This window comes from Trachemys scripta, chromosome 17 (assembly GCF_013100865.1).
Source record: "Trachemys scripta elegans isolate TJP31775 chromosome 17, CAS_Tse_1.0, whole genome shotgun sequence".
Lineage (NCBI taxonomy): Eukaryota > Metazoa > Chordata > Testudines > Emydidae > Trachemys > Trachemys scripta.
The window spans coordinates 7,455,094-7,472,887 of NC_048314.1; the positions used below are offsets into that span (position 1 = coordinate 7,455,094).

Below are 17,794 nucleotides of genomic sequence, written 5' to 3' on the forward strand. Positions count from 1 at the left end.
TGATGATCTGGTTTATAACTCGCCGCTGCTATTAGCTTCACACTCCCGCTCCCAGTTTGTGTTTCTAAATGTGCAACTGATCGGTTACCTCCCCCAGCATGTTTGTGTGAGCTCCATAATTGTCTTTCAGCCGCAGCTGTGTTGCACCTTCAGCCTTTTTACTAAATCCACAGGGTTGCTTTGGAAACAGATTCCATCCATATAAGGCCAACTCAAAGGAACATCATGCACAACCCCGACGGAAAACTCTGGGAACTTCCCACTGTTGATGTCTGGGTTTTATTCTGTCTCACATCGCTGAGTGTCCTGGTACCTCACCAGATCAGTATCCCTTTCTACAGTTCTTATTTGTTAATTAAACTTATTCATTCATAAAATGTGCCCTTCTTAGTGACTCAGGGTACATGCCCATCACTTAATAAAACATACAGTCCTGCCTTCTCTGAGGCACCATGGATTTGGGGCATGGGGAACACCCACTTCCAAACAATCCCATCCTTTCCCCTTTGAGCAGATGCTTGAGAACTGAGGTGGGCTTTGCTTTGTGCACTAAACATTAGCAAACTCTGGCTCTATCAGATCAGCTAGGCGGGAAATGGTTTCCAGAACCGAGGCCTTTCCACTGCACCAGCTCTTTGGCACTTCATGTCTAGGATCTCTTAGCTAAAGCATCCCAGCTGCCCTCCACTGCCGGAGCTGCTCATGGAGAAAGAGGCAGACTCTTAGATAGCCAGCACCCAAGTTAGAGAGGGCTTTCTAAGCCAGGTTTAACCCTTTGAATTGCACCCAGCAGCAAACAGGAAGCCAGTACAGTTGTTGAAGGACTGGTGTAATGTGTTCCCTTTAGCTGCCAACATCTTATGCCTCAGATGCAGCTTCCAAATGATCCTCAAGCAGAGGTAACAGGGCAGTCATCCAGTCTAGAGGTCACAAAGTTGTGGATCCCTGTGGCGAGGTCTGGATCAGAAAGAAAAGGTCCCAGGCACCTAGCCAGAAGTAGATGGGAAAAGGTCCTGTTAGTTGCCAACACCATCTGTGACTCTGGAAGCAAGGGCACTTCAAGATAGTGCACCCTTGGACACACAACCTTACTAGGTGGGCAGAAACCACCCCTGCCCGACCTTACCCCGATTGCCTTCTTCTCTTGAGTGCACTTCAAGGAGCTCCCTCTCACTCCCGTTCCCATTTCGGCTAGTGACGGGGGAATCACTACTGCACTTCCAGGTCTGATGAAAGCACAACATTGAACTGCGTCTTATCCAAATAAAGCACTACAGCCAAAACTGCTTTGCCATCTCCCAGGGTGGCCTCTCATACACTTGGATTAAGCAGGTCAACAACACAAACCCTTGTGGAACCTCACATGGAGCGAGCGATCCCTTGGGGCAGAGGAACAGGAGGAGGCAATTTTTCTGTAAGAGATAAACATCAGGTGAGGAGAGATTGCCTCACTGCTCTTGCCTCACTTTTATTTGACTGTAAATCAGAATAACTTGTACCTGAATCCACAAAGCTGCGGGTTTGTTTTAGAAAGCTGGGGGGTTAGTTAACATTTGCAAGCAATTGCATGGCTGAATTTACGTGCACAGTTACTGTGATTGCTTGAGCACATGGCTGTTTATGGTCATTTGCAATCGCGGGAACGGCACAAAAATTAGGCATGCAGCTGTGCACACAGGTTTTTTAAAATTACATCCCCAAGAACTCTCCCCATTTAGTTTTGATCGAGAGAGAAGCAAAATACACAATAAGACCAAGCCAATGGGTGTTGAATAATTATCTGTCTATGCTCAAGCCGTTGCATCTGAATTTGAGCAAGGGTTTTCCGTTTTTATCTGATCTAGTTTCTATAAACAACGAAACGTCGGCTCAGTTCAGCACTCAGGATAGTTATTGACTTTTCCCCCCAATGGCTTTTGGCTACATCCAGTTCTGTGTTGAGTAGCACAAAGTCCTGACTAGTTCCCATTTTTCAGTTTCCTGGTTCTCTCTCTCTCTGTCTATATGACCTTCATCACCATAGTATCTCAGGGTCTTTTAAAGTATCAGACTCCACCATCACACCTGCCTTTTCCACTTGATAAGTAAAGCATCTAAGTTGCAGGTGGCACAGCCTTAGCAACAACCCTTTGGAGATCATGCAGCAGACGAGGGGGTAGAAGTCTGCAGCTTCCACGTTTTCATGTTTAGAGCATTGTTTTATTCCTGCTAGATCCTTGTGTTGCCTGAGCCAAGGATAGGAAAAAATTAGGATTCCTTAGTCCTCAATTTGTAGAATCTTTTCTCCTGGCCTCTGCAAAAATCGGTTGGGAAGAGAGAGTTGCTTCTTGGACTTCAGTCCCCCTCAAGCAAACTTGGCATCCCCTTTCTGTGTGAATTGGGTGGTCTTTGGTAGAAACAAAACAGGTGGAGATTGGTTGTTTCTCCACCCGGGAGTCACTTTCAGAACTAGAAAAGCAGCCAGGAACCAAAACACAGCCGTAGATTTCATTGCTACAGGTCTATGGTGATTTTGTTTTAAAATACTGATATTTGCGAAGCAGCAGCCCAGCCACTGTGTTGCACACATGTCCTTGCATCTTTTACCCCACGGGAGAGATTTTTCTTTTCTGCTTAGTCCACCTACAGCTTCCTCAGGCACATGAAAGGATTTGCGAGAGGAGGAAATGGGCCAAAAGGAAGCTGGTTGTATGCTTTAGGCTCAAATGCTTTCAGAACGCTTCCGTTGATCATATATTTTCTGGGTAAAGAACCCCATACTCTGCCCCACTGGCATGAGAATTTAGATCCCTTATCAAACTTAACTTCATTTTCACAACTCTAGAAGAGCCTAAGAACTTTGATAGTAAAACCCTCCTCGTATTTTATTGATTGAAATGCAATTTATCTATTTTATCTAATGTCTGGTGGTTCGATCAGGGGATGGCGTCAGGAGACCGAGATTCTGCTCCTAACGCTGAGGCTGGGTCAACACTAAAAAATTAAGTTGACCCAGGTACGTCACTCGGGTGTGAAAAATCCACACCCGGGAGTGATGTACTTAAGCCGACCTATTTCCCAGCGTAGACGGAAGAGTTAGTACATGACCTCAGGCAAATCACTTTCCTTCCCTGTGCCTCAGTTTCCCTTTCCATAAAACAGGGATAATGGTGGTGTAAATCCCTTTAAGGTCCCCAGACAAAAGATGCTGCATCATTACAAAGTGTTGTTTGTTATATCAATGGTAAGTAATATTACAGCCTGGTACCAAACCCCTTCCATGCTCTCCTATGTAGTCCACGGGCTCAGAGAGTGCTAGGGCGTTCTCACGTTTGACTAACTAAGCATAGACCATTACAAGTTGCCAGCCAGTGAGCATCTAGGATGCATTCGCATTCTTGAATGCTCTAGTTTTGCAGAGAAGAGAACTGTCGGAACATGGGGGAATCCTGATTGTCTTTCAAGTGGAATGTCCCATAAGAGCAGAAAGGATAGTCTCTCCTGAAGGAAAATGAACTGTACATAACCAAAAAATGTAGATGACCCAAACAGCTGTGAAGAAAAGAATGAGATCTAATTATAAATGCTCCTAAGGATTTGTCTAAACACAGAATTGCACCAGTTTAACGTAACTTAAGGGCTTGTCTACACTTGAAAATTAACGCGAATTAAGGTAGGGTGTGAATTTAAAGTGCAATAGCTGTTCTTGAAAAACTCCATGTCTGGGCACTCTTATTCTACTTTAAGTTCACACCCTAAATGAATTCCCATTGCTTTTCAAGTGTAGACAGTGAAATTAACAACTCTATGTAGACAAGCTCTAAATCAGTTTTTAAACTGAAGTTAAACCGGTTCAATTTTGTGTGTGGACACTCTTACACTGGTTTAAACATGGCTTGCATCTCTTTAACTTGTGTGGCAAGCTAAAGCAATATAAGCCAAGTTTAAACTGATATAAGGTGTCCACACACACGGGTCAGCTTTAATGAAATCGGTCTAAAATCACATGTTTGGGCTATGTCTACACTACAGACCTTACAGTGGAACTTTACATGTAGACCCGGTCTAAGAGTGCCAGTCGGAGTCTAAGTACTGTGACTTGTCTGCTGTGGTTAGTTAGCTTTGCAGCGTCCTCATCCGTACCGTTCCAGGTTAATATTCGTATGCTGGGCCACCACCAAAACCCTCTCTGGCATGTTTGAATTTCGCTAAAGAAAATGGTAATTCTCTGCCAACCCTAATGTAAATGCATAGCTTCAATATGACAGTCCTTCAGGTTTTTGGTGTAGTTCGTGATATATTTTGCTGGCTTGATAGCCTGGGCTTGAATCCCATTTACACTAACACCAATTATCAGAGGTTGATGTGCAAGATGGGGCCCAGAGGCAGCACATTGGTTGGAATCTTGTGGCCCCTCCATGTCCCAGCATCTGGGGAAGGAAGGGAGACGGGCTGCTTACTGACTGCTGCCTCTGGACCTGGCCGCCCTGGTTTAATGGGGCTAGTCCCCTGGCTAGTTGGTTAGGTTTTCAAGCCCCTGGCTAATAGAGTGTTTGAGACAGAAGTGTCTGAAACCTTCAGTTTCACTGAGAAGTGTGACAGGCAGCCCTGCCTGAAAGAGCTTATCCGTGAAAGCTGGAAATGGGTATATAGGATGTCGAGGATGAATGGCAAGTGTCCGCTGATGTGCTCTCTGAAGCTGCCCTCTCGTTAAATGATTTGTGTGGGAGGATATTTACCAGTGTTTGTCACTGACACAGTGATATGTTTTTGGTCTTGTTTTCTTTCCTTGCTAGTAACTTGGTTGGTAACGAAGGGCCTCTTAATTGTCTGGTTCTGGGCAGAATGCTGTGTGCCATGCCGGCACAGGGCTTAATTAGTTGCTTTGCCTCTGGAAAAATTGAGGTATTCCATCTTGGTCATTTTTAATAACTTTCCCTACTATTCTAAGGGAGCTGCATGCCAATAACACACACCTAATCAATCCCATTAAAGTATGGAGAGCGCTCGCATTCATCTATACAATGAATCTTTCATCTCAAGTGCCATAAGTGTGCTCCTGTTCTGACATCAGCAGCTTTCTCATCTGCTCTCCTGAGGCACAGAGAAAAGATCCCGTTCAATCCTGCCCCCTCTGTGTCTAGATCTGGGCATCTTCTGAAACCCATGCTAGACATCAGCATGTCTTCCCTTGGCTCCCTGACTGCCTCCACAATGCCTTGCATGGGAGAATAACTCTGTAGCCTCTCCTGTGAAGTGTAACTGATGCTCTATGGGAAAATGCATGATTTAGAACAGTGGTTCTCACCCTGTGGTTGGGTCCATGGACTACGTCAAAGGGGGTCTGTGAAAGACTTAGACTGAAAACGGACTGAACAGAATTCAACTATATATACAGACAACAGATTTCGTAAGAGGTCTGCACCTCACCTCCATTCGAAATTTTTAGGGGTCCGCAAATGAAAAAAAGGTTGAGAACCACTGCTTTAGAACGTGTTCTTCCACATTGATTTTGCCCTCTGCCTGGTGTAACTCTGTTAACTTCAATGGATCTTTTGTACGCTGCTTTCTCTTTGTGCGGTGTTAGGATAGCCCGAAGGCTGCCCTAAGTGACGCCAGACAGTAATGGCCCCAAGAGACTGAATATCTGACCCGGTGGGGGGATATCCTGACCAGTTTTCTCTCTCTCTCTGAGGGATAAATGAGAGTAGAACCAGTCTTAGATTTTTTTTTTTTTAGCTCCTTTATAAAAATAACAAACACAAAAAGAACCCCTGGGCCAAAACTCTTTCATGAGAACAATAAATAAAATTGCTGTGGATTCAACAAACCTACATCATTATTGACCTACTCCAGCTCTGTATGTACTTGTCCTCTTATCCTGTGTAGTCAGGGGACAGAGTTCAAGGCTTCCGCTATAGTGGGGGACTGGATGGATTAGTGCACTGGAAATGAGATATAGAGATTTTAACCTCTAGGTTGCCAGTTAAATCCTATCAGAATAGGTGTCAGCTGAATGTTGTTATGCTCTCTGATGAACCTACATGAAACCAGATGATTTCAGTCCAGGTTCCAGGGCTAAGGGTCTGTAGCATTGAAAGTACACACAGTTAGCATTCATCCCCTTATTGGCATTCTCAGCAAATAAACCTACACTCACTGGGCCGTGGAAGTTGCATACCCATTTCACTTCTGAGGAGGTGGCCACTCGAGGTCAGGGTCAAGGCAAATTAGCTTATCCTATCCTGTGGATAAAAGGAGCACCTCAGACTTGTTTATCCTGAATCTTTCATCAGTGCTAAAGTCACTGAGGCCAGGTCTTCATTACAGGCTTCTGCGGGCATAGTTGTGTTGGTCAGGGTTGTGATGAGGCGTGATCCCTGACCAGCATAGCCGTACAGGCAGAAGCCTCTAGTGTATATGCACTTAGCTGTATAGCTAGTTTCCCTCGAGTATGGTTTTACATAGCCCAGCTCTTCTGATACGGCTGTGTCCATGCCAGGGCTGGGATAGTGTACCAGTGTTCCTATCCTAGTAACGTGACATGGCCTTAATCTCACGTGCTCTCAGAATTCCAAAGGGGCCATTTTCATTATTATTGAACAAAATGACATAAATGGAAGAGAAATCCAATACATCTGCCACCCGAAGGGGAGGAATTTGGACTTTCAGGAAATGAGGCAGATTCGTGTTAGGACTTGACGATGGCAAACTGGATGAAGGACTATTGGCTGGTAAATTACTCAGCACCAGTTTTGTCCTTGTTCCCAGGCTAATATTTGAGAATACCTCTCTTTGTACTTTCCCAGCTTTGGATGGTATTAAACTGGATGTAACTTCTCAAGTTCTCTGCCTGGCTGCCAGGAGCTGAGAGCCCGGGTGTGAGCTGGGCTTCCAGTGGGAAGCTCCACACTGAGCTGAGAGCCTGCGTGGCAGCCCCCCCACACTGCCCTTCTTCAGTCGGTGCAAGCACTGCTGGGGAGGATGCGCACCACCGACAGAAGGAGGGTTGTGTGGACCTGAAAAACCGCAGTAATTACTGCGGTGGTTGTATGTCAGCTCAACTTAAATGTGTAGTGTAGACATACCCTGAGATGCATTCCAGGAGGTGGGTCCTTCCAGAACAGGGGCGAGGCACATTGTAACCGATAATATGGTATCTTTGCTCTTTGTACCTGCTCTGCCTGTTCTGCAATAGAAGCCCTCCCTTTCTATGCTCTTAGCCTGATGCTTTTCTCCCCAGTAGGAAATTCACTTTAGCTAAGTGTGTGGGGTTTATTTTAAAATTTTCCCTAGAATGTCCCTGCTCCGTCCTAGCCATAGCTCTGAGCTGAAGTATCTATTCCTTTGTGTTAAAAAGCAAGGAAGGGAACTTTACCTGGCTCAAAGCCTCGGGTAGTGACTTCTACAGTTACAGCTGACAACACTGCATTGTGTGTGACACCGTTCTGCTGCAGCAGCACAGAGCCTGCAAGGACGAAGCAAAGCATGTGTCAGAAGAAAAAGGAGACCCCTTCTCCCATAAGATGCCCATTTGAGAGATGCATGTGGGCAGGAGAGAAGGTCTGAATAGTGCAGACACTTGCAACTCATCTGTTTTGGCAGAGCAATTCCGGGCAAGCGCAGAGGGGCAGTTGCATGCCAGAGCATTGGCCTGGCAGCGAAGGGTGCAATTGAATAGTGTTGCTTGAGCCAGCTCTGAGACTGCTAGATCAGACTATAAGGGCATTTTAGGTTGACTATCAGGAGAAGCTCCATGACAAGATGAGGTGGGCTGTGAAAGTCTCCTCTGGAAACATTTATGATTGGATAGGACAGAGCACACGAAACTGCCGTAGGGTACAATTCCACACGGCTTTCCAGGGGTTGGACCAGAGGAACTAATAGAATGTATAGCCATTAGAAATGGAAAAGCTCTAAGTGGAATTGTCCATAGAACGTGTATAATGATCTTGCAGAAAGCAGAGTTTCATAGCGGGAACAAGGAAGGGGCAATGCCTTATTTCTTCTGCCTTTCTCTTCTCCATTGTCTGGCTGAGTTTGGGGAAGGGAGAGAAAATTGTTCATGCTTTCAGATCTTTGCTGATCCTTGTTAACCTAATCTCTTATATCCAGGATTGTCCTCACTGGGGCTGCTAAAATCTTCTGTCCAGTCAGGCTTCCCAGGAGAGAACCGGTAGCATCGCTCCATTTAAATGCTTTCTGTCTGCTTAGTATTGAGGTGTGTGTCTCCAGATAGTAGGTTCAGGGAGTTCCCTACCCACTGGAGTTCCAGTAATTCAAATCTTACAAGACCTAATTCGATTTGCATATTATTTTGCGGGATTGACATTAAAAGTTGCTATTTGCCAACAGCTACCGTGCAGCAGTATCTGAGATGCCTTGGTGACTTCTCTACTGTAATTACAGGAAAACAAAGCAAATAGCGTATTTCTTTTTAATTAATTCTTTGTGTTGGTCCTGACAAACTCTTCCTCCATTCTTCTGTGATCTAGTTGACAATTCTCAATGTTTTCAATCCATCCAGCCAGATGAAGATGCATCTGACTGCAGCCCAATGCAAGGTCATACATTTAGGGACAAAGAATATAGGCTATATTCACCGGCTGGGAGACTGTATTCTGGATGTAGGAGCCAAGGTAGATAACCAACTGATACAAGCTTTCAGTGTGATGCTGTGGCTAATAGGGTTTACATGATCCTTGGATGTATAAACGGGGGATATCGAGCAGACATATATGGCATTGCTGAGACTAATATTGGAAGACTTGTGTTCTGATATTCACATTTTTAAAAGGATGTAGAAAAATTGGAAAGGGCCACCCACAAGAATGATTTGAGGTCTAGAAAACTTGAGTTTCTTACGTTTAATTTAATTTATCCATGTAATTTATCAGAGAGGACATGAAGAGGTGACTCGATCGTGCTCTGTACGTATCTACACCAGGAGAAGATTTCTGGTGATGGAGGGTTGTTTAATCTAGCAGAGAGAGGCTAGATTTCTTAACAGTGAGGATCATGAACTATTGGAACAACTTACCAAGGAACGTGGTAGCTTCTTCATCGCTCGGAGTCTCTAAATCAAGACTGACTAGCTTTCGAAAAGATGTGCTGTAACTCAACCAGCAGTTCTGGGCTTGATGCAGGAATCTAGGTGAAATTCGGTGGCCTGTTTTATGCAGGTCCGACTTGATGATCATAATGATCCCTTTTGGCCTTGAAATTTGTGACCAGTTTCTCATTTCCTGCCAGCAATGCTCCCTTGGCAGAGCTGTGATAGTTTTTTTTTTCTCAAGGCCATGTTACTTGAAAGCAGCATTTGAGAATGGGTCCCTGATCCTAGACTGATAAGGGCTTAAAAAAGTCTTCCTTGTCTGGCTTCCTTTTTCTGTTTGGGCATTTTAGCTCTCGGTCCAGAGCTCCTGTACCAGAAGCCTCCCTCTCCCAGACGGAGCAGCATCAAAACATTGTCAACCCAAAGCTTGTGATCTTATAACAATGCTTTAGGATTTCTGTAGCACCTTTCGTCAAAGAACGTTGGGCTTCACAGCCTCACAACCTACTTCCCCCCTGAGGCCCATTTGGTATCTAACCCCCTTGACGGCTCGCTTAGCAGAGGCACAGAGAAGTTTGAATGGGCCAATATTGAGCAGAGCAAAGCCAGCGTAAAATGCTACCGCATCAGAATGGTCGCATTCTACACCCACTCTGTTCTGGGGTAAATGAGGGCCCAAGGAGCAGGGCAACAGGGAATCAGGCCCTAGGAATCCTGGTGCTTAGTCTCTGCAGTAGCTACTAGACAAGCTTAATCCAAGCCTTTGTTTTGCATCTCCGTGTCCTGCAAAACAATTAAACGCCTTCTTTCCCCCATTCCGCGTTGTTTATTGCCTTTATTAGATAGCAGTCGTGGACCAGATCCTCAGCGTGCTAGATGCTGTCAAACCACAGAGCAATCCTCTTCCAGTGTTACACGCAGTGTTGTAAACCATAGTAGACTGCTTCTCTGGAAGACTGTGTTGCCTCTGCCCGTCCACCCTCTCACATACGGACCTCATTACAGATGTGTGTCAGGGAGCAGGCAGAGCTGTTGCATTAACTCCTCTCCTCCAGGGGAGACCAAAGGCCTGTGTAAATAGCATCTGCTGCTTTCCATTATTTACACATGCTTTGGATCAGTCTCTCTCCGCTAGACACCTTCAAAGGGAGCCGGACTCACTGAGTGGAGGGGCAGCGGGCTGCCAGAGTGCTGCAGGGATTAGGCAAAGAACTGTTCGGTGGAGGAGATTGGTGTGGGAGGGGAAAGCAGTCGGATAAATGACTGGGTCTGTGCTCTTCTGCTTTGAATGTAGACCCCCCCTCTTCAAATGGGCGAGGGGGAAAGAGAGTGTGTGCGCGCGCGCTTTTTCCTCTTGAATGTAACTGGTAACCTTTGACCCGGATGCAGAGGCTCATTTTAATCTCTGTTTTCCAGCATGCAAGTAAAGACCCCAAAGAAGCGAGAGACACCAGAGATCAAAAAGAATCCAAGGAGGAAGGCAACAAAAACGTCTTGGAGTTTGGCAAGCCCCCACCGTTGCCCCCTTTCCCAGGCCTTCATCAGTCACTACCTCAGAACCAGAGCTATGTGGCCACCACAAAATCTCAGACAGGTAAAAAGGACAGAGCCAAATAATAATAATAATAATAATAAAATCCCTTTTTATTGTGCTTGGGAAGAAACACTGTCAGGCTAGGGGAGGCTAAAAGTTGCTCTGCTGTGGCCTTGTCTCCACTGTCTTTTGCCCCTAAAGTTCCCCTTTGTTGCTAGCCCCAGTGGAGTGCCAGTGTGGCTCAGACCCGGGCAGTTGCCATTGTATTAACCACCGCATTGCCGTGACCTGCTCTGAGGTGTGTTTGTTAAAATGCTAGCAGCCTGCCTTTGCTAGCACAAGTGGAACAACAGCGATGGGGAATTTTGGGGGAGAGGGAGGCTGGCATGGACACCGCCTGGACCTTTGGGCCCCACCTGCATTACAAATACATATTCAATCAAGAATATGACCAAATATCACTTATTCTGGGCAATGTAGGCAGAAAAAAACTATCGTATGTTAAAAGCATGTTAGAGAACCATGGTTTTTCCCTAGTTCAATATGGAAGAGGAAATCCTTGCCCCTTTATGCGTCAGCCCCTTTAAGAGAAACACAAGAGCTTGAGCAGAGTAAATGAGGTCCTAAAAGCAGCGTATCCCGTTGGAGGAGATTTTCCTCCAGTGCAGGCATTGCAGAAGACAGCAGTAGAGCTGCCCTCCCAGGTCCCGTTTGGAACCCCAGCGTAAGGCGCACATTGGGGGCAGGAATACAGTCCACAACACTAGAGATTCTGGGCAGGGCTGCAGCCCATAAGGTGTTGGAGTTATTCTGGGGGCCTCCCTGGTTACCTGGGCAACCTGAGTATTGGGAGGACATAAAGGTAGCTTAAAGCTGCTTTAGTACCTCTTCCCAGGGCTACAATTCTGTGCTCTGCTCCTTAGAGGTGCAGCACTGAGTCTCACCCCCTAGGCTGAGACATGGTTCTCTTACATAGCTGTACCATATGTTTTTATGTCTGCACTTGGGAGAATAAACCATGTTATCACATGGCTTGGCCACAGTCAGTTGATTTTGAGAGGGTAGGTGGGGCCTAAAAAGACTAAATCAAACCAAGTTGGAAAAAAGTGTTTGAAAGTGGCCTGTTTAGAGCCAGAATATGCTCTGTTACTCCCAGTATTAAACTCAATTGATTTGGTTGATTTCAATGGGGTTACTCCCCATTTACAACAGTGTTTGAGAGCCGGACCTGGCCCAGAGTGCTTATCTAGTTGCCTTATTTAGGGTGACGATTTTCAGGTGCTCCCAAGTCACTTTTGGGTCACAAGTCCCATTGACTTTTTGCAACGACTTGTGCTTCTAAATCACTTGGATGCTTTTGAAAATCCCATCCTTCTTCTTCTTTTACAGCTGCCAGTTTGTACTACATGCAGATTTGTGGAACTTTACTGTAGTTATAGGGATATGTCCTGGCACAGGTCAGAGTGAAGTTTCAAGGCCTGATCCCAAAGAACCAAAGCACCTTGAGCATCTAAGATAGATAATTAGAAAGCACTCTGTTCACACCCCAAATTCCCATCGACGACTCTTGGAGTTTGGACTGAGCAAGACTGGCAGGACTTGTAAGGATGATGCTGTTTGCCTCCTACACCATGGACCATGTGCTAGCCTGCAGCCTTTGGATAGCTCATGGCCTAGTCCTGCAATCCTTGTTGAAGCTGTCTCCCTATCCAAGGGAGTTCTGTGTAACTAACATAGTTTCTGAGTCTGAGGACATCAGCTGTGCTGGCTGTAGTGTTGCAATAGAGGGATGCATAGAAGTTGCTGTAGTGTTTCTGGCTGGAGGGATGCAATAGAAGCCAGGTGGAATTTTAGAAGGGGAGAGATCAAGAGTTTGAGAATGGAATGGGTGAGCGGAGCCTCCGTGTTCAGATATTGACAGTCTGTTGTAGCTTTGGCGTTCTGCTTCAGTGAGTATGTAGAGGGCAGGGCACCTGTCCCTTCCATCACAATCTCCCACTTCCCTTGGGTGCTGAAAGGCAGTCATGAGCAGACATTTCATTTACTCACTTACACTCTCGGGTGAAGCTGTTTACAATAGGCAAATTTGTAGCCCTTCAGTTGTCACATGGGATATTGCTACACCCAAGGCTTTCTTTGGGATTGCTGTAGCTGCTAATATGCAATTTCATAGGATTCTGATGGTAGTTTACTACTGGTTTCTGCTTATTACGAAGTGTAGCTTTGTAATAACAATAACTTGTATTAACACATCTCTTTTAAAGAGAAGCCTCTTTAACATCCTTGAAGTGAAATTTTTAAAGTAAAATGAGATGCAAGGGAATGTTTTAAAGAAACTGAGAGTTCACAGCAAGAGAACAATAATGTTGATTCCCAAGATAGCCATTCCCTGGGCTTACATTACTCTTCAAAGAGCCGGAACCAAATCTGCATGTGACATGTATTCTCCCAAGACAACGTGAGGCACTGAGGTGTGATCTCTGATTTGTCTAGAGGGCTGGAGGGAGGCTAACAAAATTAAGGGTTGAATAGAGGCGTTTAAGGAAGAGAACTGAAAGGTTGGTGCAAGGTTTAAAGTGAAGTTAAATAACAGCCATCTCCGTATTCAATATCTCTGCTCCCTGTGTGTTCTCAAGTTGTTCTTGATCACCTTCCTGGTTAAAACATATGTTATTACTCCTGTAGGCTCTGGATTCTATTCTGCCTCCTGCATCATCAGCAAAACTGCCCGCTAAGTTCTGAGAGGGAGACTCTGTCTTGCTGGTGGTGATATAAGGAGCAGAAAGAATTGAGGCGGGGCAGGGGAATTTCAGAACATAGGTTGAGTTTGCGGCTTTGACGGAAACGTGTGTGCATGCACACAGACTCTTTTGGTTGACTTGTAAGTGGAGCAGTGGGTTCCAGAAGCCCTTATGTTTGTGCTCTGTGTTGCTTTTCTGCCCGTAACCTCATTTTTAAAGCACTCGAATGGCATCTCTTCTGCTTTCCACACTTTCTCCTTCCTATCCTGAATCTGCTTTGTGTTTTATTCCCCCCCCTCCAGCTGCTGCAGTATCTCGGAAGAAAAAGCGGAGAATGGGAACCTATAGCCTGGTTCCCAAGAAAAAGACCAAAGTGTTAAAACAGAGAACGATGATTGAGATGTTTAAGAGCATAACTCATTCCACTGCGGGTGCCAAGGTAAGGGCTAAGCCAAACCTGCTACTGACTTGCTTGTTGGGGGAATAAAGTGCTTGACTCTTTCATCCATGTGTACTTGGCACTGGGAGACCAGCTCCATGTGCTTATTGTAGAACTGCATTCTCACTATAACCATTTCCCACCCTTCTATGGCTGGTGGTTGGGAAAGTTCTGCAAATAGGCAGTTACAGGGAGTCTTCTCAGGTGCCGTGTGTCAAGAGACCTTGAACAAATGAAAACAACCTCTTTCTAATTTTTTTTGCTTCCCATTTCTCTGTGATTTTCTTGGAACTGGGGATTTCTCAAGGTGACCCTGACAAATGTTTCTGCATTGGAGCCCTCAGGAGAGTCCCTCGTGTTAGTGCTTGAGGTTGCAAGGCGAAAAAGGCAGGTGATTTTAAAAGGTGGGATTCGGAGCTGGCCTGACTGTGCTCCCACCGCAGTTCGTGCCAGGGGAGTTTTACCATTCAATTCAGTGAGAGCTGAAAATCCCAGCTTGGGTGTTAGAACTTCTTTTCCTTTCAGAGGGACCCTCCCTGGGTCCTTGAGACGACACAACGGAACTGTCCCTTTGTGAAATAAATTCGATGCTTTCAGTTAACTGGTCAGTCTTTACTCATGATTACTCCCAGAAAGCATCAGGGCTGACCAGTGACCCTGCCATTAATGCTCTGTACTGCCACAAGAGCCCAGCATTACTCCCGTTGGCATCTCGTCCTCCAGGTTGATAGGGCTAGGTTGCTTGCGGCAACATCTCTGTCCAGATGCATTAGCAGCCTTACTGGGTTCTGAGGGAAAACTCGTCCTGTACTCAATTCACAGCCGGTGTCCTGGTACAAAGAAGATGATGTGAATCTGTGGTTAGATGCATTGGGCCAGGAGCATGAGTTGCTGTGGCCTTCCTGGTTTATGTACTTGGGTATGTTTCAGGGTGAAAAGGACCTAATTGACATCAGCCCTCACATGAATGGGGAGAGCATAGAGGTGGACTCCGAAGAGGAAGACTCTGACGACCTGGAAGAGGAAGACGAACATGGAGCTGAACAGTCCGCTGCATTTCCCGCAGAGGACAACAGGACCTCGAAGGAGGTCTCATCTGATGCTGACAATGCCAGAAAGGTATTTGGATGCCTTTCAAGTGACTGTGAAAGAGCTGAAAGGGGATTTTTGTACATGGGGACAGGACAGAGAGAGAGAGAGGAACCAAAGTTCACAGTATGAAGTGAGGACGTTTCTAGGACTTAGCACTTGAGGTGGCTATGGAAGCAAAGGCTCCTGGTGACCTGCCACTTCTCCTCCTTGCCTGCTGTAGGAATTTTGAAATTGGGGTATTGCCATACAGGATGGTTTAGTCTCATAGCCTGTCTCGGGACAGTGATCAGAACCAGAGGCTTGAGGGATAGAAGCAGAAACCCCAGAGTAGACAGTCATAAAATGAACTTACCAAAGAGCAAGTTTCTTCCTAATCCTCTTCAGTGATTAGGCTGTTTTATATCCTGAAGCAAGAGGGTTTATATTTGAAGCAGTAAAAACCAGATGCACCAAACATCGCCATATCTGTTCATATCACAGCTCCTGAGTGGCTGGATCTTTATATATTAGTAGGAGCCAAACAGATGGCGAAGACATGAAGCTGGCTCTGCTTCTGGGAAGCCACAAAGGTTATGATTCTCATGCCGAGTAGCAAAGCTTTTCCTTGTGCTGGAATTGGAGCTCCCAATCCTGCCCCAGTACACATGCCCCTGCTGGGAGTTAACAGACGAGGGGTGCTTGCTTTGGGAAGTGAGTTCTGTTAGTTCACGTTCTGGCTAGCGCATGGATGGTGCTTGGTGGCAGAAGCCCTGTGGTTGTATGATGAGGAAGGTGCTTTGGTTTGAAATAGCTGACATGGCCGACTCTTTCTCTTCTTGGGGGCATGCTGACTACAGATGGAAGATGGTGAATCTGAGGAGGAACAAGAGTCTGGAGAATCTGGTGAGGAGGAGGAAGATGGAGATGAATCTGACTTGGTAAGCCAAGCTGCGAGATGTTTCTTTTCAATCTTTGCCCTGTACGCTCTGCCTGAGAGAGAGAGAAGCACCATGGTTCCTTGCCAGTGTGACGGAATCACTGTCTGAAACCCAATGGAACTATCCACACAGGTGCCATATTTTCCATAATGTCCATGATTTGCAATAGAACCAGTTGCCTTCTGATGCTCACTAATGATCTTTTGTTTGTTCGCTGTTTTCAGCAAGGTGCTGACTAGTTTCTTCTTACGTTTAATGTTAATGGAAATATTTGATGGTTCCTCTTAAGTTCTTCCTTAGATACAGACCCGGCAGTTGTAATGAGCCTATAACCATTTTTTTATAAGCTGAAATTGAACCCTCCTTTTCAGAACACTGTCGAGTTTATTCATTAATCCACGGCCCCGGCCCTCCCTGGGCCCTGTGAGCCATGAAACACCACAGAGAAGAGAGATTTAGGCTTATAAACAACGCACAGAGTCACCTGCCTCAAGCAAAATGGGGAGATAAATGCACTTTTTTACAGCCTCAAAATGTTTGCACTTTTTGGGTGCCCACTGTGAGATGTCCACGGGAACTTGGTTTTCATACAGTGCTGACCTGCCTCCAACCCCTCTGAAAATCAGGCCCCCTTTTAAGGCATCCCGAATCACTAGTCGCTTATGAAAATCTTTAGCCTCAGTCGTTTCTTTCAGTTATTTGCATAATCAGTTTATCTGGCTGAGCGGAAGGTTGGAGGTGGAACAAATTGCAACAAGTACCGTTTCTGTTAAGTTGGGGCGGGAAGGGAAGGTCAGATCCTGGTCAGTAGTAATGCACCCTGGCATTGGTTTGTTTCCGGCTTCCAGAATAACTTTTCCTTGATGCGTCTCATTATCCCTTCTGGGACAATTCACGGTGTTGGATTTTGATCTGTAAAGCCCTTTGTGGTTTGGATCCTGGCTGTCTGAGTGACCACGGCTCTCCCAGTGAGCCATTAGGGAAGAATGAGCAGCAGAAGCATTTGACTAAGAGTCCCTATAGTTAAACACCTGGAGCACAGTGTAGTCAGCAGTACGCTTGGCTCTGTACCTTACTCCTCTCATTGGTCAATATGAGTCTGAACCTGCCCTGGGGAGCAAGAGCTGTTTTCTGAGTGGCTCCGGTGCGAGGGTAGAGAGTATTTTGAGGAGGAAGACAATGTAGAACTGAAACCTCTTCCTTGATTGAAGTGGGAGTTGGGTTGGGCTGTTAATGGGATGTGAATTTAAATTTGAACATGGACTTAGAGGCTTAGATTTTCAAGGCTGCCTGAGAGATTTGGCTGCTTTGACCGCCAAGTCTGGAGTATGTTGTATAAGCATATTACATACATTAAGCAGTAAATCAACCTGGATTCGTGGACATCACTGATGAGACTGGCCTCCAGAGTGCTGGATGCTCTCTCTCCGTAGTGAGTGTGATTGGGCTGTGTGTATACCCAGTACCTTGTCCTAGAAAAGCATGTTGAAAGCGAAGCATGCACTGTTTTAATGATGGAAAACGTGCCCGTGCGTGTGTCTAGTAAGCTCTGGAGACTTCTTAGCACCACTTTGATTTCAAACTCTGATTCTCAGTTACACTAACCTCCCTGACATCACTCTGGTGGTGTAAGTGGCCTTAACGTGGGTGGAAATGAGTATTGGCCACCAGTCCGGGTGTGCTTTGTGTGCAAATGGCCTTTTTGGTTATTCAGAGCTCCGAGTCCAGCATCAAGAAGAAACTGCTGAAGAGGAAAGGAAAGACGGACAGCCCGTGGCTGAAACCCACCCGGAAGAGGAGGAGGAGGAATAAAAAGAAACAAGCCAGTGTGTTAGGTAATCAGTTGCGTTTGTCTGCTAACTATACAGAAACAAGCAACAGAGGGTCCTGTGGCACCTTTAAGACTAACAGAAGTATTGGGAGCATAAGCTTTCGTGGGTAAGAACCTCACTTCTTCAGATGCAAGTAATGGAAATCTCCAGATTGGAGATGGAGATTTCCATTACTTGCATCTGAAGAAGTGAGGTTCTTACCCAC

General features: G+C 45.8%; 1 protein-coding gene across 10 annotated transcripts in view; it reads left to right on the top strand.

Annotated features, from left to right (window-relative positions):
* Window positions 1-17,794, top strand: part of EHMT1 (euchromatic histone lysine methyltransferase 1) — a 163,107-nt gene that overhangs the window by 95,210 nt on the left and 50,103 nt on the right. For all 10 annotated transcript variants that reach the window (XR_004648453.1, XM_034793328.1, XM_034793330.1 and 7 more), the window contains 5 exons: window positions 10,451-10,628; window positions 13,612-13,748; window positions 14,679-14,867; window positions 15,677-15,757; window positions 17,472-17,592. Coding sequence is in view for 9 of the 10 variants with exons in the window: in XM_034793328.1 (XP_034649219.1) it covers window positions 10,451-10,628; window positions 13,612-13,748; window positions 14,679-14,867; window positions 15,677-15,757; window positions 17,472-17,592 (706 nt within the window). In the remaining variant the exon portion in view is untranslated. The remainder of the gene's footprint in view (window positions 1-10,450; window positions 10,629-13,611; window positions 13,749-14,678; window positions 14,868-15,676; window positions 15,758-17,471; window positions 17,593-17,794) is intronic.